At 44.1% G+C, this 21,418-nt stretch overlaps 1 protein-coding gene across 3 annotated transcripts in view; it reads right to left on the bottom strand.

Annotated features, from left to right (window-relative positions):
• Positions 1-256: 256 nt before the first annotated feature.
• Positions 257-21,418, bottom strand: part of LOC137321636 (geranylgeranyl pyrophosphate synthase-like) — an 80,342-nt gene continuing 59,180 nt past the window's right edge. For 2 of the 3 annotated variants that reach the window (XM_067984120.1, XM_067984119.1), the window contains exons 2-4: positions 20,407-20,505; positions 15,132-15,202; positions 257-1,030 (exon numbers count right to left, since the gene is read on the bottom strand). In XM_067984120.1, the coding sequence (XP_067840221.1) occupies positions 275-1,030; positions 15,132-15,202; positions 20,407-20,476 (897 nt within the window). In that variant the 5' untranslated portion in view covers positions 20,477-20,505 and the 3' untranslated portion in view covers positions 257-274. Of the gene's footprint in view, positions 1,031-5,082; positions 5,210-15,131; positions 15,206-20,406; positions 20,506-21,418 lie in introns of those variants that run through there. The other variant, XM_067984121.1, reaches the window with a different exon arrangement.

Below are 21,418 nucleotides of genomic sequence, written 5' to 3'. Positions count from 1 at the left end.
ACAGGAGGAGTTTTGATTACATGAATATCCTGTGATTCATATTACCCAAACCTAACTGCAAGTGCTGTATAAACTATTCGCGAGCGCGCGATTGCTTACGAGCAAGCTAAAGTGAGAAATTGAGTGAGAGCACTCAAGGGAGAGCGAGAACGAGAAGTTGAGAGAGCGCGCTCGAGAGAAAACGAAAAATTGAGTGAGCACACGCGGCGCAAGAGAGATCAAGTGGCGGAGAGTGCGAGAGAAAGAGAGGCATGTGGAAAGAGAAGAGGGTTTTTTAATTCTCTTTGTACAGTTGGCTAAGTTGTTCAATTAAAGCTGCTAACTGTGGGTTACCTCCGAGCTTTTCAATTGTTTTGTAAGCTTCTAACTCTAACTTCTTGAGTGTTTGTCTGGTGTAATCAAAAGAACCCACCTTTTCAAGGTAGTTTACACAGTATTTCTTTATATCTACATTTTCAGTCCTCTGACGCAAAATATTCTGCACTTGTGTACTTTCTGGATGGGAACAGATAGCATGAATGAGGGGGAATGAAAACTTCCCCTCAGTTAAATCTTCACAAAAACCCTTGTTGGCACAATATTCCCTGGAGAACAGGTTTGCATAATCATCACGTATTTGGAATAAAAGTCCTAGTGTGTCAAGAAGAGGCTTTAAGTCAGATTTATTTTCGGAGAACAGTTGCATGAGGCCTACAGCCAGCCCGAAGAGTCCTCCGGTCTTCTGCAGCACCATGGCCTTGTACTCTTCCAACGAGGGGCAGGTGTACATATCTCTCCAGTAGATGTCCAGACCTTGGCCACGGTGCAGCTCCAGCAGCTGCTGAGTGAAGACTTTAATGGCTTCTGGATGGTCGAGGGTCAGCACCTTCTGCAGACTCAGGAAGTAGACATAGTTGGCGGAGTTTATGACGGATGGAACACCGTAGATACTGTGAGCCACAGGTAAGCCATGCCGTAACTTAGAATTATCTTCAATATCGTCAATCAGCAAGCTAGCACTGTGCAACATTTCTGTTACTTCTATGATAACCTAGGGTAAAAACAAAACATCAAAAATATAAAACCCATGTTCAAAGAAAATTGATCAGTTTTAGTTCTCGATCAACAACAAAACCCAAGCTCAAACATCAGCTTAGCTGTCTATCCCCACATTAAGTTCTGTCAGACCTCTCCATCCTCTGGCAAAAACCACCCACTTTTCGAGGATCATTCTGGAGTTGAAAGATTAAACCACAATGCCCCCCCCACCTCCCCGGCTTCTTTTCTCCACTCCCAACTGCCACCTTAAATCCCGCTCTCTGACCCCTCCACCCCTATCAAGTGCGAGAAGCTCAAGGACTTTGTTACCAAGATAAAGCTCATCAGTTCAGCTGCCTCTGCTACTTCTTCCGCCATCCCACCAAAAAATCTCCACCCACCCACCACCCCTGCCACCTCTGGTCCCCTCTTGCCCACTGAACTCCCATCTCTCCCTCCTTGTCCTCGCTGAGTTTCTCTCATTCAAGAGACCCACCTCTTGCTCCCTAACCCCATTCCCAATAAACCGCCGACTCTCCAACTTCCCGCCCCATGCGAGCTAACGTTGTAATTCGTTCTCCCCTTTCACCAACCATCACCACCTCCCTTCTCAAGAAACATACCTTTGACCCCTGTCTGTTACAAAGTACTGCCCTATCTCAAACCTCCCTCTCCTTTCCAAAATTCTTCAACATGTCGTCATCTTCCAGATCCACACCCATCTCTCCCGTCATCTGCACACGACATCCGCTTCTACTTGAACGGTGACGACACCCAGCTCTACCTCTTCAACACCTCTCTCGCAACCCCCCCCGACTCTGTCCGTGCTGTCAGACTACTTGTACGACATCCAGTCTTGGATGGGCTGCAATTTCTTCCAGTTAAACACTGGGTAAATTGTCTTCAGCCCCGCCACAAACTCTCCACCCTTGCTCACCAATTCCACTGTCACAGGCTGAATCAGACTGTTCAGCACCACGGCATCCTACTCCACCCAAGCTGGGTTTCCAACTCCAGATCCTCACCCTCCATATCACCACCTGCTTCTACCTGGGATGAGAGGGTTGTCCTATGAGAGGTTGAGTAGTTTGAGCCTTTACGCTCTGGAGTTTAGAAGAATGAGAGTGGATCTCATTGAAATATATAACACTCTGAGGGGGCTTGATAGGGTAGAGGCTGAGAAGTTGTTTCCCCTGGCCGGAGTGTCTAGAACTCGAGGGCATAATCGTAGGATAAAGGGTCGGACATTTAAGACTGAGATGAGGAGGAATTTCTTCACTCAGAGGGTTGTGAATCTTTGGAATTCTCTACCGCAGAGAGCTGTGGATGCTGAATCGTTGAGTATATTCAAGGCTGAGATAGATACATTTTTGGACTCTAGGAGAATCAAGGGATATGGGGATCAGGCAAGAAAGTGGAGTTAAGGTAGAAAATCAGCCACGATCTGATTAAATGGCAGAGCAGGCTTGAGGGGCTGTATGGCCTACTACTGCTCCTATTTCTTATATACCCTATCCTCAGCTCATCCACCAATCAAACCCTCATTTATGATTTGGAAATCTTCAGACTCGACTATATCAATGCTCATTTGGTTGGCCTCCCATAAACTTCAGCTCATCCAAAACTCTGCTGTCCATATTCTCGCCCACACCAAGTTCCGTTCACCCATCATTCACTGACCTACATTGGTGCCCGGTCCCTCAGTGCGTACAATTTAAAATTCTCATTCTTATGTTCAAATCTTTCAATGGCCTCACCTCTTCCCATCTCTGTAACCTCTTTGGGCCTCCAAACTCCCCATTTCTCTGACTCTGGCCTCTTGTACATCCCTCACTCCCTTCGTCCAACCATTGGAGGCCGTGCCTTAAGCTGCATGTTTTGGAATTCGCCCTAAACCTCTCCTCCTTTAAGAGCCTCCTTACAACCCACCTCTTTGACCTCTCCCAATATCTCCTTCCATTTGATTACAACTGTGAATGCGCCATGGGGAATTTTTCTCCGTTAACAACAATTGTGCATTTATATAGCGCCTTTACATAGTAAATCGTCCCAAGGTGCTTCACAGCAGCATTACCAAGCCACATAAGGAGATATTAGGACAGGTGACCAAAAGCTTGGTCAAAGGTAAGGAGTGTCTTAAAAGAGGAGAGGGGTAGAGAGGCAGAAGGGTTTAGGGAGGGAATTCCAGATCTTAAAAGGTGCTATATGATGTAGCACAGATGGGCCGAAAGGCCTCTTTCTGTGCTGTATGATTCTATGAAGTTGATGTTAATAGTTGGCAATGAGAACTGTTTCTGTAAAGGAGCTTATATTGGAGATTGATTTACTAAATGCCTGTTTTTTTTTCCCTCAGCTTGCAGGCAATGCCTATTGGAAACAATGAAAAACAAATGGCAAGTGACTGATATATTGACAGACAGAGGGCAAGGCTGGCAAGCCCAAGTGTCCAAAAGAGCTGCACAACTGGAAGTTGTACCAGATTTGTTGGTGTGAAAAAACAAACAAATTAAAATACATTCCAGCATACACCAGCTTTTAGGTTTAAACTCTTCAGCTGAAGCCCAGCTGTGGGGAACAAAGCCAAGAGGTGCAGGTGCAAGGTCATCTCATCACAAGCAATGTGTTCTGATACACTAGCTTTGCCATTACAGTTGAAATATTTAATGTAAATCTTGCCATATTACAGTACCACAATGCACACCACCTTCCAAAAACATCTAGATTCTTTACTAAGCTCCAAGAGCACGAGCAAGGAGGCAAGAGGTCAATTAGAAAGACCAACTTTTCCTGCCATTTGCGAGGCAAGGTGTTCAATGCCTAACTTCTCTGGTTAAGAACTATATTAAACTCGACGCATTTGACACCATGTTAAAACCCGGTCTCAGGTGTGAATTTAATTCCAGGTCTCAAATTAAGAGAAACCTGGGAGCCGATTGATGAAAACGCTACCTGTTAATTAGGATATTTGTGGATTTCACACATGGGTGAGGGAGAACCAGATGCAATTCATGTCATGTTTACTACCGTTATACAGAACTTCTCGGTGTGAGATTCCAAATTGGGTGCACAAGGGAATCCCTTGAGGTCAGATTTCTGTCTGCCTGGCAGAGTGCCAAGAATACAGTATTCTATATCTTTTCTGTATTTGTTCACTGACCAGCACGTTATTTTTGTTGCTGAATGCTAAAACACCATTGGCAATAGGCGTGTTTTCCTTTGGGTAGTTGACGGTGCCTGTTGCAAATTAGGGCAGATAGCGGCCCAGAGAGGCTGCATCTTCTAAACTTCCCCCCTCCACATTTACTTTTACCGAGATTCATTGATGTTCAGCAAGAGTTTATGGAAACATTCCAAAATGGTAGGTGCTCCCAAGAGGCTGGAAAGATCTTGCCCAGGTCTACACTAACAATACTTGACTTTCTAAAGATTTCCTGGAGGCTATAGAAGACTGAAAGCCTTGGATCGGAAACCACTCCTTTTCAGTGGCCCCGGTTACCAAGGGCACTACACTGCTGATGCTTCCCAGGGACCTGTACCTATCTTCAGAGGGATTAAGGGGACAATATTGGAACAGGAATTATAGAATCATCGAAGTTTACAACATGGAAACAGGCCCTTCGGCCCAACATGTCCATGTCGCCCAGTTTATACCACTAAGCTAGTCCCAATTGCCTGCACTTGGCCCATATCCCTCTATACCCATCTTACCCATGTAACTGTCCAAATGCTTTTTAAAAGACAAAATTGTACCCGCCTCTACTACTGCCTCTGGCAGCTCGTTCCAGACACTCACCACCCTTTGGGTGAAAAAATTGCCTCTCTGGACCCTTTTGTATCTCTCCCCCCTCACCTTAAATCTATGCCCCCTCGTTATAGACTCCCCTACCTTTGGGAAACATAATGTCAGAAGTGGGATTGCTCAATGAGTCATTGAAAAATTGTTATATTTATATAGTTACCCCCTTGCCTGCGGCGACAAACAGGCAAGTGAACCTTGCTTCATTGAGTCTACTTGGTGACCCCATATAAACAGATGTTTGGTTTCACTTATTGCCAAGCTGTTACCTCAAGTGTTCTGTCTAATTTGCTTGCAATCCCTTTAAGAAGAACTTGTATTTACATAATGTCTTTTACGACCTCAGGACGTTCCAAAGTGCTTTATAGCCAATGAAGTACTTTTGAAGTGTAGTCCCTGTTGAAAAGCAGGGAAAATGGTGAAGAGTCAAAAATCTAGCCCCTCCACGAACAGCAGCAAGCTCATCCATGCCTACCCAAAGATCAGAGGGTCCCTACTGAAGTCCAGGTAATGTGTAAAACATTGATACTTAGTCAATGAAAAGAACTGGCTATTTCAACAGCACAGAATGATGGCAACACATGCAGAGTGCACGGAATGGGAAATAGTGGGGTTGTCTCCGATCACCAAATTCAGTTCTGTCTCACTGATTTCTCCCGATTCCCAGTCGAGAATTGCCAGTTTCTGGCTTAGTATACAAGTAGAAAATAAATGGTTAATATACACACACACACATTTATACCAAGATCAAGAACTGTATCCACTCAAACCATTGTGTAATTATAAAGTATTAGTTTAGTTAAGCTTCCTGAACAATTTGTTTGTATATAAATGTACCATTCCCAGATTAGCATATAGGATGTGCTTTTTTGTATTTGAAACTTGGTAGAGACAAGATTAGTCCCAGTGGGAGTTCTGCAAGAGCGAGTGAGTCATTTTGATGATCTAAACTGCAGAAAAATGGCCTTAGTAAGCATTAGTCCGCATTCCCTAAAATGAATCACTGGCAGAGAAAAAAAGCTAAAGTGGCACACTTACAGACCAATTTTCAGTGTGACACTTTCTCAAAGCCCCATACTTTTACCCATTCACAATAACCTTTCGACTGAACTATCAAATGACAGCCCTGCATAAGAAAACAGCTATTATTAGTACAATACATACTGTATTACTTCATGCACTTGTGTCTCTCATTAAAAAATTTCATCTCAGTACTCCAACATTTAATGCTAATCGGATTAAATCTGAACAGCAGTCATGACCTAATCAGCTCAAAGGAGCGGAACTGAAGCGTTCAGTAATGGTGCCCCTTTACACTATCATGGAGTGCTGTTGAAGCAAGTACTTTTGGTTATGTCTGGGCTGGATACCATTTTGTTACCAAGAAATTCTTAGCACCTGAATGCATTATTGCGACAAAAGCAGTTTTCATGGGGATCTCATCTGACATTGACGGAGGCACTGGTTAAACACACAAGTACTTTCGAAAATCCAATTTGTCCTCTATATGAAAAAGCCCATCTTCCCTCCTAAAATTGTCAGATTCACAAATCCTGTTAAAATGGGCTTGTCAAGGTATTTGTGAGAGGCTCATTCATCTGGACTTAAAAAATGAGTCCCACTGACACCTCATTCTTAAAAACAGCTCTATGTATTAAATGGTTTCTTGGTCTCTCTCTCTTGTGGAAAGGTGCATGTACACTCTCTGTAACACACACTTTCTGATATAAAGATCACTGAATCTGCCAGTGCCTCGTGGGCATGAGAGGAGTCAGTCGTTCACCTCTTTGCATTGGCAGTTGACCCTTTAGCTGCGAGCAGTAATAGTTAAAATATTCCAGGGATATCTGTGGTAGGGCAAAACAGAATCTTGCTTTTAATCAAGAATATTCTTTAAATCTTGACATAAGTTGCCGTTAGCAAGATGCGTGTGGGTACAAATCTTGGTGTAAGTCGGGTTGGATCATGGAAATTTCGGGCCCAAAGGTTCTATAGGTTTGTATCACATGCTCCTCTCCTGTGTCCCTGGAGGAGTCAGCTTTATAGTCACCTTACATGGATGAGTAAACTCCTGAAATATGGAATTCCAGCTCTTGCAGGTACTGATTGATTGGATAACTGTGGGGGGGGGGGGGGGGGTGGAAAAGAGAGAAGAGGAGGTATCAGGGATTGGGTGAGAACAGCAATAGCTCAGCTTCAATCCATACGGTAGGGGGTTCATATCCCCATGGATGGAGAGACGACATGTTGGATCAGTATCTCTCCTTGTCTATTTGCCTTTTATGGCAAGTGTTACACGTTCAGGTCTTTTTTTTAAACCTTGCATCACCTAGATTTTTTGACTTTCTGTAATATTGACTACTCTCGTAAGTGATGCCAACTCCTTATATCAGATTACCTTCATAGTCCGGATATCTAGGTAACCTTTCAGTAATGTACTGGCGGTAACAGACAGAAAAATTATGAAGGGGTTTGACAGGGTAAATGTAGAGATGATGTTTCCACTTGGGGCAGTCGAGAACTATTGGCCATAAATATAAGATAGTCACTAATAAATCCAGTAAGAAATTCAGGAGAAATTTCTTTTCCCAGAGAGTGGTGAGAATGTGGAACTCGATCACAAGGAATTGTTGAGGCGAATAGCTTAGATGCATTTAAGGGGAAGATGGATGAGTATATGAGGGAGAAAGGAATAGAAGGATATGCTGATTGGGTGAGATGAAGTAGGGTGGGAGGCTCATGTGGAGCATAAACACTGGCATGGACCTGTTGGGCCATAATGTCATGTAATTCTATGGAAAAACCTGGTAATTACTTCAACTATTACAATCATATGCCTTCATAGGATCTTTCTCCAGACAATACAAAGTGTCAGAGCATCACAATGTCAGTCTTTTCCCACATCAAGCCAATTATTTGATAAACAAGGAAATATATAATTTACAGGAGATACTGTGCTAAATAGGTCCTCCAAAGGAAAAAAGTGTACCATTCTTATACAAAGCTATTAATCTTTAGGACTAATGTTTTATATACAGTACATGATTCTTGGGTTTCTCCACCATTATGGGAGTTACACTGCTCTGACCCAACTCTTGAAGGTGCAAAACTGAATCTCTCCCATGTGAACAATTCCACTTTCCCCTGAAAACAGTAGCTGGGGCTTTTGGGTTTAAGCGGCTGACAACCCAATGCAAAATTGAGTCGGCAGTCATGCAAAACCAACCACACAGCATTGTTCGTGCTTGAATTGTGTGGCTTTGCTCCTCCCACAAGCCTTACAAACAAATGACCAAATATTTGTATTCATTTAGACTGGGAAAGTGGAATTTGACTGCACCTGGTGACCGGATTTTAAAATATATAGCCACCAAGCAAAAACGGGAAAAAAAGTATTACATTTTTGTCACAAGTTTAACAGTTCCAGCCTGACATAGAAAATGGGAGCAGGAGTAGGCCATTCGGCCCTTCGAGCCTGCTCCACCATTCGAAACGATCATGGCTGATCGTCTAACTCCCACTTTTTCCCCATATCCCTTGATCCCTTTTGCATTAAGAAATATCTATCTCCTTCTTGAATACATCTAATGACTTGGCCTCCACTGTCTTCTGCGGTAGAGAATTCGACAGGTTCACCACCCTCAGTGAAGAAATTTCTCCTCATCTCTGAATGGCATACCCCGTATCCTGAGACTGTGACCCCTGGTTCTGGACTCCCCAGCCATCGGGAACATCCTCCCTGCATCTAGTCTGTCTAGTCCTGTTAGAATTTTATATGTTTCGATGAGATCACCTCTCATTCTTCTAAACTCCAGTGAATATAGGCTGAGTCGACCCAATCTCTCCTCATACGTCAGTCCTGCCATCCCAGGAATCAGTCTGGCAAACCTTCGTTGCACTCCCTCCATGGCAAGGACATGCTTCCTCAGATAAGGAGACCACAACTGCACACAATACTCCAGATGTGGTCTCACCAAGGCCCTGTATAACTGCAGTAAGCCTTGCAATATCAAAGGTCTGAAGGGACACCTTTGTATTTTCATGTCCAATTGCTCCCTGTTATGGGAAATCCCACAAACTTCTCCTTCAGTAAAGGCCAGTGGTTTTTTTTAAAATCAGCGGCATTAATTAGACCTCAATTACATATCTCCCAGCTATACCTTGGAACACAGGAACAGGAGGAGGCCATTCAGCCCCTCAAACCTATTCGGCCATTCAATTAGATCACAGGTCATCTGTAGGTCAACTCCATTTACCCACCTTGGTTCCATGAACCTGACCTAACAAAGATCTATCGATCTCAATTTTGACAATTTTCAATTGACCCCCCCAACCTCAACAGTGGTTTTTATTTGGGGGGTGGGGAAGGAGTGTTCTAGATTTTCACTCCCCTTTGTATGAGGAAGTGCTTCCTGACATCACCCCTGAATGGCCTAGCTCCAATTGTAAGGTTATGCCTCCTTGTTCTGGACACTCCCACCAGAGGAAATAGTTTCTCTCTATTTACACTTTAATCATCTTAAACTCCTCAATTAGAACACTCTTTAATCTTCTATATTCAAGGGAATACAAGCTCAGTTTATGAAACCTGACCTCATAACTTAACCCTTTTAACCCCAGAGATTCTGTATGATCCTTTGAGTTTTTACAGGGTACATTAATGATTTTTTGTGTTGTTATTAAAGATTACTTCCTGGTCCTCTCCCAAGGCAACAAAGTTTGCATCATTTGTAGTGGATTTTTAAAAGCAATTCCATTGTTGTATCTACAGCGAGGGGCCCATATGGATCATATGATTGTTGAGGACCAGGTTGGTATTTATAACATATATCCAGGAATGCAAGCATTTAATCAATTGTGGGTGGGTTATTGATTTTTTTTGTTGAAATGACTGCTATTTCATGGCATATATGTTGCTTGGGTGTTTTGTGCACATAATGCACTGTGTTCATCTTCCATTTGTAACAGCATCTGCACTGAGGTGGAAGCAACAAAAAAGGTTGAGATTATTGAAACATACCGTATGCTTTACATTGTGCACTGAAGTGTTTATATTTTATTGTAATTTTAAAAGCAATTATAAAATCTACTGAGTTTGAGTTTACGATAGGGTTCCCTAACCTTGAATGAAATGTTAAATGAAACGAGAAAAATCTATATTGTGTCCTGATTAAGGATCTTTTACTGGATTTGTACAAAAGTGAGTATCTTTTTAATAAGCCACACAGCACCAAAAAAAACCCTTGCTTACTTGGGGGTCGCGAAAATGAAAGCAGACATTCTCTGGGACATCGGCCAGGGAGCAAGACCATTACCTAATGCTGTGCGTGCGTCCCATCTTCACAACGTACGTTTCAAATAAAGTCACAACCCAACGATGATCAATTTGCTAGGTTTTACAATATCAACATGCCAGCATTTAATTTAAATTGTTTGCAGGTTGTAGGCTCCCTGGCAAGTCTGCAGTTATTGCTCATCTTGAAGCAATTACATTACAACTGAGCAGCTTGTTAGGCTACGTCAGAGCACATCATGAGTCAACTATGTAGTGTGGAACTAGAGTCGTGTGTAGGCCAGACAAGTTCCCTTTCTTCAAGGACATTAGTGAACCAGTTACTTATGACAATCCAGCAGCTCTCAGCCATGGCTCAGTGAGTGTCACTCTCGTCTCAGAGTCAGAAGGTTGTGGGTTCGAGGCCCACTCGAGTCTTGAGCACATAATCCAGGCTGACACTCCCAGTGCAGTACTGAGGGAGTGCTGCACCGTTGAAGGTGCCGTCTTTTGGATGAGATGTTAAACTGAAGCCCCGTCTGCCCTCGCATATGGACGAATAAGATCCTGTGGCAATATTCGAAGAGCAGGAGTTCTCCCCTGGCCAATATTTATCCCTCAACCCACATCACTAAAAAAATCTGGTGGGACCTTGCTGAACACAAATTTGCTGCTCTGTTTCCTACATTACAACAGTGACTACACTTCAAATGTACTTAATTGGCTGTAAAACACTTTTTGTAAATCTCTTATTCATCTATCCATATCTTTTTAAATTTGCCAGGTCTAGTCACATTTCATTGAGAACTCCTACGTAACCCTTTCCCCACAGTGATGCGGCAACTCAGGTTCGACAAAACAGAAGAATGGAATGTGACAGTGCAGTTCTAAGATCTGGCCACCAGGTAGCGCTGCAGGGCACTCATTGCCCAGTGTCAGCCATCTTGGTAAAGCTAAGTAAACCAAGCAAATACTAACTTTTAAATTGTTTGGTTATTAAAAAATATACGTTTTGCTTCCTTACAGGTATCCTCCCATCTCAGACAGCCTACGATTTCTTCTTCCCGATCTCCCTGTTCAAAGTCCCATAACCTGCTCTAGTCCAGAATATCCGGACCCAGGACTCAGCTCTTCTCATGCTGTTCCCTGTCGTCTGCCCGCCCATGGCCCCAACTCACCTCGCCCTCTTGGTTCACTTGTTGCCCAACTGTTGCTGGCCTGAAATTTGCTCACCCTGCTCCCCTCTCACGGGGACGTGGCTACCTGTAGCCTCATTGTTTGGTGCTGGCTTAGAATCATAGAACGGTTACAGAATAGGAGGCCATTCGGTCCATCGAGCCCGTGCCGGCTCTCTGCAAGAGCAATCCAGCCAGTCCCACTCCCCCGCCCTCTCCCCATAGCCCTGCAAATTTTTTCCCTTCATGTACTTATCCAATTCCCTTTTGAAAGCCACAATTGAATCTGCCTCCACCACCCTTTCAGGCAGCGCATTCCAAATCATAACCACTCGCTGTGTAAAAAGGTTTTCCCTCATGTCGCCTTTGGTTCTTTTGCCAATCACCTTAAATCTATGTCCTCCGGTTCTCGACCCTTCCGTCAATGGGAACAGTTTCTCTCTTTCTACTCTTCATGATTTTGAATACCTCTATCAAATCTCCTCTCAACCTTCTCTGCTCAAAGGAGAACAATCCCAGCTTCTCCAGTCTATCCATGTAACTGAAGTCCCCCGTTCCTGGAACCATTCTAGTAAATCTTTTTTGCACCCTCTCGAAGGCTTTCACATCCTTCCTAAAGTGCAGTGCCTAGAATTGGACACAATATTCCAGTTGTGGCCGAACCAATGTTTTATAAAGGTTCATCATAACCTCCTTGCTTTTGTATGCTACGCCTCTATTTATAAAGCCCAGGATCCTGAATGCTTTTTTAACCAGTTTCTCAACCTGCCCTGCCACCTTCAAAGATTTGTGCACATATACCTCCAGGTCTCTGTTCCTGCACCCCCTTTTGAATTGTACCATTTAGTTTATATTGCCTCTCCTCATTCTTCCTGCCAAAATGTATAACTTGTGCTCCAGAACTAGCGGCGCCTCCAGACAAGCTGTTCCAGTACAGCTACAACACTGGCATCTACCAGACATTGTGGAAAATCGCCCAGGTAGGTCCTGTCCACAAAAAGCAGGACAAATCCAATCCGGCCAATTACCGCCCCATCAGTCTACTCTCAATTATCAGCAAAGTGATGGAAGGTGTCGTCGACAGTGTTATCAAGTGGCACTTACTCACCAATAACCTGCTCACCGATGCTCAGTTTGGGTTCCGCCAGGACCACTCGGCTCCAGATCTCATTACAGCCTTGGTCCAAATATGGACAAAAGAGCTGAATTCGAGGTGAGGTGAGAGTGACTGTCCTTGACATCAAGGCAGCATTTGACCGAGTGTGACACCAAGGAGCCCTCGTAAAATTGAAGTCAATGGGAATCAGGGGGAAAACTCTCCAGTGGCTGGAGTCATACCGAGCACAAAAGAAGATGGTAGTGGTTGTTGGAGGCCAATCATCTCAGCCCCAGGACATTGCTGCAGGAGTTCCTCAGGGCAGTGTCCCAGGCCCAACCATCTTCAGCTGCTTCATCAATGACCTTCCCTCCATCATAAGGTCAGAAATGGGGATGTTCGCTGATGATTGCACAGTGTTCAGTTCCATTCGCAACCCCTCAAATAACGGTGCAGTCCGAGCCCTGAACAACATCCAGGCTTGGGCTGATAAGTGGCAAGTAACATTCGTGCCAGACAAGTGCCAGGCAATGACCATCTCCAACAAGAGAGTTTCGAACCACCTCCCCTTGACATTCAACAGCATTACCATCACCAAACCACCCCCACCATCAACATCCTGGGGGTCATCATTGACCAGAAACTTAACTGGACCAGCCATATAAATACTGTGGCTACAAGAGCAGGTCAGAGGCTGGGTATTCTGTGGCGAGTGACTCACCTCCTGACTCCCCAAAGCCTTTCCACCATCTGCAAGGCACAAGTCAAGAGCATGGTGGAATACTCTCCACTTGCCTGGAAGAGTGCAGCTCCAACAACACAAGAAGCTTGATACCATCCAGGACAAAGCAGCCCGCTTGATTAGCACCACCCTAAACATTCACTCCTTTCACCACCGGCGCATAGTGGCTGCATTGTGTACCAAACACAGCCAAGGTTTCTTCGACAGCACCTCCCAAACCCGCGACCTCTACCACCTGGAAGGACACGAGCAGCAGGCACTTGGGAACAACATCACCTGAAAGTTCCCCTCCAAGTCACACACCATCCCGACTTGGAAATATATCGCCGTTCCTTCATCGTCGCTGGGTCAAAAACCTGGAACTCCCTTCCTAACAGCAATGTGGGAGAACCTGCACCACATGGACTGCAGCGGTTCAAGAAGGCGGCTCACCACCACCTTCTCAAAGGCAATTAGGGATGGGCAATAAATGTTGGCCTTGCCAGCGACGCCCACATCCCATGAACGAATTAAAAAAAACTTTGCACCTCTGCGTTAAATTAATCTGCCATGTGTCCGCCCATTCCACCAGCCTGTCTCGAAGTCCATCACTATCCTCCTTGCTGTTCACTACACTTCCAAGTTTTGTGGCATCTGCAAATTTTGAAATCGTGTCCTGTACACCCAAGTCCAAGTCATTAATATATATCAATAAATGCAGTGGTCCTAGTATCGACACCTGGGGAACACCACTGTATACCTCCCTCCAGTCGGAAAAGCAACTGTTCACCACTACTGTGTTTCCTGTCACTTAGCCAATTTCGTATCCATGCTGCCACTGTCCCTTTTATTCCTTCAACTTTGATGACAAGCCTATTATGTGGCACTTTATCAAGCACCTTTTGGAAGTCCATATACACAAACACATTGCCCTCATCAACCTTCTGTTACCTCATCAAAAAAATGAAGTTACTTAAATACAATTTGCCTTTAACAAATCCGTCCTGGCTTTCCTTAATTAATCCACACTGAAAATTTCATAACTGAGATTTATAGATTTTTGTTAGGCAAAGATATTGAAGGTTAGGGAACCAAGGCGAGTAAATGGAGTTAAGATACAGATCAGCCTGAATGATACTAATGGGTCCCAGCTGTACAGAGTAAATCTCTCCTAAAAAAAGCGGTTTCCTTGTATGCCCCCACCTGTGTTCACTTCAGACCGGAAGAGTGTTAAGTTACCGTAGGACAATAGGGTACAAAAGCAAGGAAGTTATGCTAAACCTTTATAAATCACTGGCTCGGCCTCAGCTGGAGAACGGCGTCCAATTCTGGGCACCACACTTTAGGAAGGATGTCAAGGCCTTCGAGAGGGTGCAGAAGAGATTTACGAGACTGGTACCAGGAATGAGGCATTTCAGTTATGTGGAGAGACTAGAGAAGCTGGGGTTGTTATCCTTAGAGCAGAGGTTGATAGAGGTGGACAAAATTATGAGGAGTTTTGATAGAGTATATGGGAGAAAGTGTTTCCAGTGGCAGGAGGGTCAGCAACCAGAGGGGACATATTTATGGTAATTGGTGAAGCAGTGGGGAGATGAGGACATTTTAAAAAAAAAACACAGCGACTTGTGATGATCTGGAATGCACTGCCTGAAAGGGTGGTGGAAGCAGATTCAATAATAACTTTCAAAAGGGAATTGGATAAATACTTGAACAGGAAAATTTGCAGGGCGATAGGGAGAGAAGAGGATTGGGGCCAATTGGATAGCTCTTTCAAAGAACTGGCACAGGTACGATAGGCCAAATGGCCTCCTCCTATGCTATATAATTCAATGAACTGCACACTTCATGTACCTCCCTGTCGATGGCATGTTGGAAATATACAGCACCGTGTCAATATCAGTGAGAACCAGTGCACGATTTTGCTTAGTTTAAAAGGAGTTTATACCTGGACAAGTTTTCCAGTTCCAACACTTAATCCATTAGTACAAATATTTTATTTTAAGAAAAGAAGTGTCTTAGATGTCATGATGACAAAAAATGCAAGGAAATCTTACCTGCAATTTCTCTTCTGGAACATTCAACCAGTGGTTAAAAGCTTGTGAAAGTTTGGTTCTCACTTGCTTTCCTAATTCAAAAAAAATTAGAAAACACACTCGTTACAGCTACTGGGCAGCATGTATCTTTCAGATTTCGACTAGAGATTACCCTCTAACCCAACACCACCCAGCGTAAGTCTGCTATTATAGTGATCAATGACCATCTCTTGGGCACTCACACTGTACATTGTTAAATGGAAGCAAAGCGGCATTTGCTTAATGGATCCTGAAACTGTATTGCAAAACCAAATGCAACACAACACAGGTTTTTAAAATAAAAAAATAATTCTCGGGATGTGGGTGTTGCTGGCAAGGCCGGCATTTATTGCCTGGTTGCCCTAGAGAAGGTGGTGGTGGGCCTTCTCCTTGAATCCTTGCAGTCCATGTGGTATTCTTTGTAGCAGTTTGATATAACAGTGTCTTGATCAGCCACTTCAGAGGGCCGTTAAGAATCAATCACATTGGTGTGGGGACTGGAGTCACATATCGGCCCAGACCAGGTAAGGATGGCCGGTTTCCTTCCCGAAAGGGACATTAGTGAAACAGTTGAGTTTTTACGACAGTTTCATGGTCATTTTTAATGCTAACAACTTGGATTTACATAGCGCCTTTAATGTCGTAAAACATCCCAATTCGCTTCACAGGAGCATTATCAAATAAAATATGACACTGAGCCACAGAGATATTAGGGCAGGCTTGGTCAAAGTGGTAGGTTTTAAGGAGCGTCTTAAAGGAGATAGAGAGGCAGAGAGGGAAGGAATTCCAGAGCTTTGGGCCTACGCAGCTGAAGGCACGGCTGCCAACGGTGGAGCAGTGAAAATTGGGGTGCACAAGAGGCAAGAATTGGAGCAGCGCAGAGATCTGAGGGTTGTGTCGGGCTGGAGGAGGTTACAGAGATAGGGAGGGGGCAAGGCCATGGATTTGAAAACATGAACCAAAATTTATTTTTTTTAAATCAAGGTGTTGCTGGACAGGGAGCCACTGTAGGTCAGTGAGCACAGGGGTGACGGATGAACGGGAACTTGGTGCGAGTTAGGATTCAGAGTAGCAGAGATTTGGAGGAGTTCAAGCTTACAGAGGATGGAAGATGGGAGGCTGGTCAGGAGAGCATTGGAATAGACAAGTCTGGAGGAACAACCTCTTAACCAGGAAAATATCACCCCCCCCACTTTGACCCCAATTGTAGCCAGTAATATAGAAGGCAAATATAAAGCACTTTGCTAGAAAGATCACCCAAAGGAAGCTGAAACACAGCCCAACGAAGTTAGAAGATGGAACCTTCTTCGATTTCTCCAAAAGGACCGAGGACTCTACCTTGTGTACAACCCACGGTGTTGCTCAACCTTTTTTTTTTGCCACTTAAAGAGGCTGCTCTTTCTGATAATGGAGCACGGCGCCCATCTACCTGGTGGAGTTTCCTTCATTCATGAAAAGGGCATCCATGGATTGGATTTATTTCGATAGAAGGCCACATTCTTATTGTGATAAAGTAGTTTTAAGATGTTTTGTGACAATGCGCTCGAACCCATGAGCCGATTTTACTCATGTGCAGTACTAAAGGGCTCAAGTCTACCCTAGAATGTCACTTCACTTTGCCCAAAGTTACATCTTGAAGATGAGAGGCAGTAAATTACTACACTTTCTGCAAGGTCTCAACAAATGGCTGGGTGTGTTAAAAATGCCCATTTGAAACTGAAGACAATCCTATTAGGCAGGTAATCTCTCTCTCTCCATTGGACAGTGACCATGTAGAGCGGAAACAGAAACTTGCAGCTGCCAGAACAAGTGTCAATTAAGGCATGATCCAAGGCTATGTGCAAACAGTAGTTTTTGTTTGAAGTAAATGGATCATTGCTGGCTGCTGTTTTGCTTATCCGGTCAATGGACAACCGATCAGGAATGCCAGGATGCTGCCGTGAGAACAAGTGGAATAGCTCTTCACTGATGTGATGGATTTCTAGCTAAAGAGATGGCAAAAAAGGAGAAGGCATTCTTCAAGCCATCGTTTAGAGAACCATGTTCCCACACAAAACACAAACAGCTGAAGGATCGATGGAAGCACTGAATATCCTCCACATGATTTGTTACAGCTGTCTGGGCATTTATACAGCTAAACTGTCAATCCAAGTTGTTGGTAGGTGAGGAAAGGAGAGGAAAGAAGATAAAAAGGATGAATTTTGATTTCCTGACCTACTTCAAAAGGGACACGAATTTTGGCAGGAAACCCAGGTATGTGTGTATGAAACTGACACCTCCACTGATTTGCCAGATCAGGCAAGGCTGGAACTCCCTTACTCTACATGCTGAAACCAGAGCCAACGTGCAGTTATCCATGATCTGAAGGAAGATTGCTCAGATTGTGCAAAGCCAAAATGCGATCTCAGTTCAGTAACAGACGGTCTCTCCAGATTTGGTTCCCAAAACACCTTTCATGAATCTAGATGGATGCAAGATGACCACGAAAGCATATGATTAACCAGATGTGACCAATATTCAAGAATAAACGGTATTGCACAGGGAAAAGGACCAATACTGATCGAGAAGCATCACTTTCAAATGTGTTTCCAAATTTCAAGTACAAGCCCAATTAGGCATTAATTTGCCAGAACGGAGCAGTATATTTACAATGGCTAGTGCCATACCTTGGTTGAACCAGTGTCTATCTAACTTGCTCTCTTCACCCAGACTGTCAAAGTTAGCTGGGTCACATTTTTGATCTGACCCAATAATGCGAATGGCAGCTCTCTCAGGTAAGCGAGTAAACACCACATCAAGATGTTTGAGCACTGCTGTCTGTAAGGATGCCCTCCATCACTCATTCTATTCAATTTCCATTGATGTGTTGGATGCACTATAAAGGATGGTCTAAGTACCTGTCTTGGGCACTTCCAAAAGAATTGCAGCACTCCTTTTCGTAAAATACACTGCGTTGTTGGCAAACTCACCTGGAAGGGTCTAGCTTTCTCTATCTTCGACAATGGACTAACTAGTGGGATATGGTGATGGGTGCCTCCAAATGTGGTATAATGATCTTGCACAGGTCAAAAAAAGATTTTGAAGATATTGATAGGCAAGTAAGTACAGCAGCCATTCTGCATACATCAATGAGATGAACGTCCAACTAATCTGTTCTGGACAGTGTTGGTTAGGGTTTGGCTAGAATAATGAGAGAATTCTCTGCTCAACTTCAAATATGCTATTGGATTTTTAAGGAGCTGCCCATCTTTCCCACAACTCCATGCTTGAACCCCTCCAATCAGGTTTCCACCTCGCCACATTACTGAAACGGCGCTTATCAAAGTCACAAGTGGCATCCTATGTAACTGTGACCATAGCTAACTATCCCTCCTTATCCTTCTTGACCTGTCTGCAGTCTTTGACACGGTTGACAAAACCATCCTCCTCCAACGCCTCTCCTCCATTGTCCAGCTAGGTGATAATGCGCTTGCCTGGTTCCAATCTATCCAGTCGTAGCCAGAGAATCATCTGCAATGGCTTCTCTTCCCGTTCCCGCACCGTTACCTCTGGAATCCCCCAAGGATCTATCCTTGGCCCCCTCCTATTTCTCATCTGCATGCTGCCCCTCGGCGACATCATCTGAAAACAGGTCAGGTTCCACGTGTACGCTGACAACACCCAGTGCCACCTCATCACCATCTCTCTCGACCCCTCCACTGCCTCTGATTTGTTATGCTGCTTGTCCGATATGCAGTACTGGATGAGCAGAAGTTTCGTCCAACTAAATATTGGGAAGACCAAAACCATTGTCTTCAGTCCCCGCCATAAACTCCATTCCCTAGCCACCGATTTCATCCCCCTACATGGGCACTGTCTTGAGGCTGAACCAGACCATTCGCAACCTTGGTGTCCTATTTGACAGAGATGAGCTTCCGACCCCGTATCTGCTCCATCACCAAGACTGCCTAATTCCACCGCTGTCACATCCCATGTCTCCGCCGCTGCCTCAGCTTATCTGCTGCTGAAACCCTCATCCACGCCTTTGTTACCTCTAGACTTGACTATTCTAATGTTCTCCTGGCCGGCCTCCCATCTTCCACCCTCCAAACACTTGAGCTCATCCAAAATTCTGCAGCCCCTATCCTAACTCGCACCAAGTCCCGTTCACCCATCACCCACGTGCTCGCTGACCTACATTGGCTTGTGGTCAGTCAATTCCTTGATTTTAAAATTATCATCCTTGTTTTCAAATCCTGCCATGTCCTCGCCCCTCCCTATTTCTGTAACGTCCTCCAGCTCGACAACCTTCAGAGATCTCTGCGCTCCTCCAATTCTGGCCTCTTGTACATCCCCGATTTTCACTGCTCCCACCATTGGCGGCTGTGCCTTCAGCAGCCTAGGCCCTAAGCTCCGGAATTCCCTCCCTAAACCTCTCTCCTCCTTTAAGATGCTCCTTAAAACCACCTTCTTTGACAACGCCTACCTGTGGCTCAGTGTCAAATTTTGTCTGATTACGCTCCTGTGAAGCGCCTCGGGATGTTTTACTATGTTAAAGGCGCTATTTAATGAAAGTAGTATTTGTTATTAATGCTCACCAACAGAAAAGGTTGATGGACCCTTGATTAAGTGTCTTATCCAAAAGGGCAGCACTCCCTTAGTACTATACAGTCAGCATCAGCTCAGATTATGTCTTCATTTACAGGAGTGGGGATTGAAACCACAACCGGTTGATTCAGAGGCAAGTGTGCTGCCACCCGAGTGAACGGTTATATTACTGGACTAGTACTCCAGAGGTCTAGACTAATAATCCAGAAAAAGTGAGTTCAAATCCCACCGTGGGCAGTTTGAGAATGTGAATTCAGTTTATGAAGAATTTGGAAATAAAAACCTGGTATCAGTAAAAGTGACCACGAAGCTGTCGGACTATCGTGAAATCCCAACTGGTTCACTAATGACGTTTAGGGAAGAGAACCTGCCGTTCTTACCTGGTCTGGGCCATTGTAACTCCAGTCCCACTCTAACTTGGTTGACTCTTAACTGCCTTCTGAAATGGCCTTGCAATCTATTTTGTCGTATCAAAGCGCTCAGGGCAACTAGGGATGGGCTGTAAATTCCAGCGATGGCCACATCCCGAGATTGAATAATAAGTCAAGCAAATGGACAAAATTCAGTACTGCTATAGTAACAGTGGCTTTCACACACATCTGGTTACTCATCTCATTAGGGACATTTGATGCATTTCTTAAAGGGCAAGGGATACACTAAAGTACTGTACCTGGTAACTGAAGAATATAGTGATAAGGCTCGAGGAGGATCCTTTCAGAAGTTCCTTTCTTGTCTTCCATAGTTATCGGTTGTACGGACGATTGGTAATCTGCAATGAATTAAATATTTAATGTGCAACACATTTGCAGACAAAACATTGCAAAAGTTGTTACAGCATTGGCATTAGTCTTTCTGGGGAGAATTCGCCAAGAGTTTTGCTCTATGTTACTAGATTTGCATTCATTTCACACACTCAAGTACAATGCAGCCGTGAAATGCCTCCAATTAAGAGATTTAGAGTAGCATGGCAGCCCTCCAGAAAAACACGGCTTTACTAACACTTGCCTTTATTGGTATTCAGTGTAATTAATGCAGGCTGGAACAGTCCTGCTACCTCCACACTGCAGCAGCAGCAACAGCAACATAAATATTACAAATCAGCAAAGTCCACATTTTGGCATTCAGCTTTAAAAAAAAACAACTCCAGAAGAGGATTATCTGATTTGAGGAGGCTGATGGAGAGAGACAGAGAACGTGGAAGACATTTACCAGCTTAGATTCCTGCTTCAGCAATGCAAACTGGATTTACGCTGCTGAGGAGTCTGGAGCAACAATATAGGTTTCTGCACAGGAAACCAAGCGCAGCCATAACAAGTAAAACTTGTCTTTTGTTAGAACTACTGCCAAAACAGTGTGACTAACAGAACATTCAACTGGTCTAAAATGCTAATCCAAAAACGTCAACGGTGTGAAAAAATATACACTCTTCCAGTAAAACCACCTTAAAGTCGAATCTCAACTTGCACTTCTAATCAATGCATGCATCCAGTTGCTGGTCGGCTAATAAACTGCGAAAATTAAATCTTTTTAAACCAGTGTGCTCTGCCGACAGTTCAAAGTATATGTGGTATTTCATACTGATTATCATGTGGGGTGGGATTTGCAGCAGTGACCTGTCTGACGTTTCACTATTGGAATATTTCCTCAACAGTACTACACGTTCCCCAGCTCTCTCCGTGTCT

The sequence above is a fragment of the Heptranchias perlo genome, chromosome 5, assembly GCF_035084215.1.
Source record: "Heptranchias perlo isolate sHepPer1 chromosome 5, sHepPer1.hap1, whole genome shotgun sequence".
Taxonomy (NCBI): Eukaryota; Metazoa; Chordata; class Chondrichthyes; order Hexanchiformes; family Hexanchidae; genus Heptranchias; species Heptranchias perlo.
The sequence above is the reverse complement of the archived record's forward strand: the minus strand, read 5'-3'. Positions and strand labels throughout refer to the sequence as shown.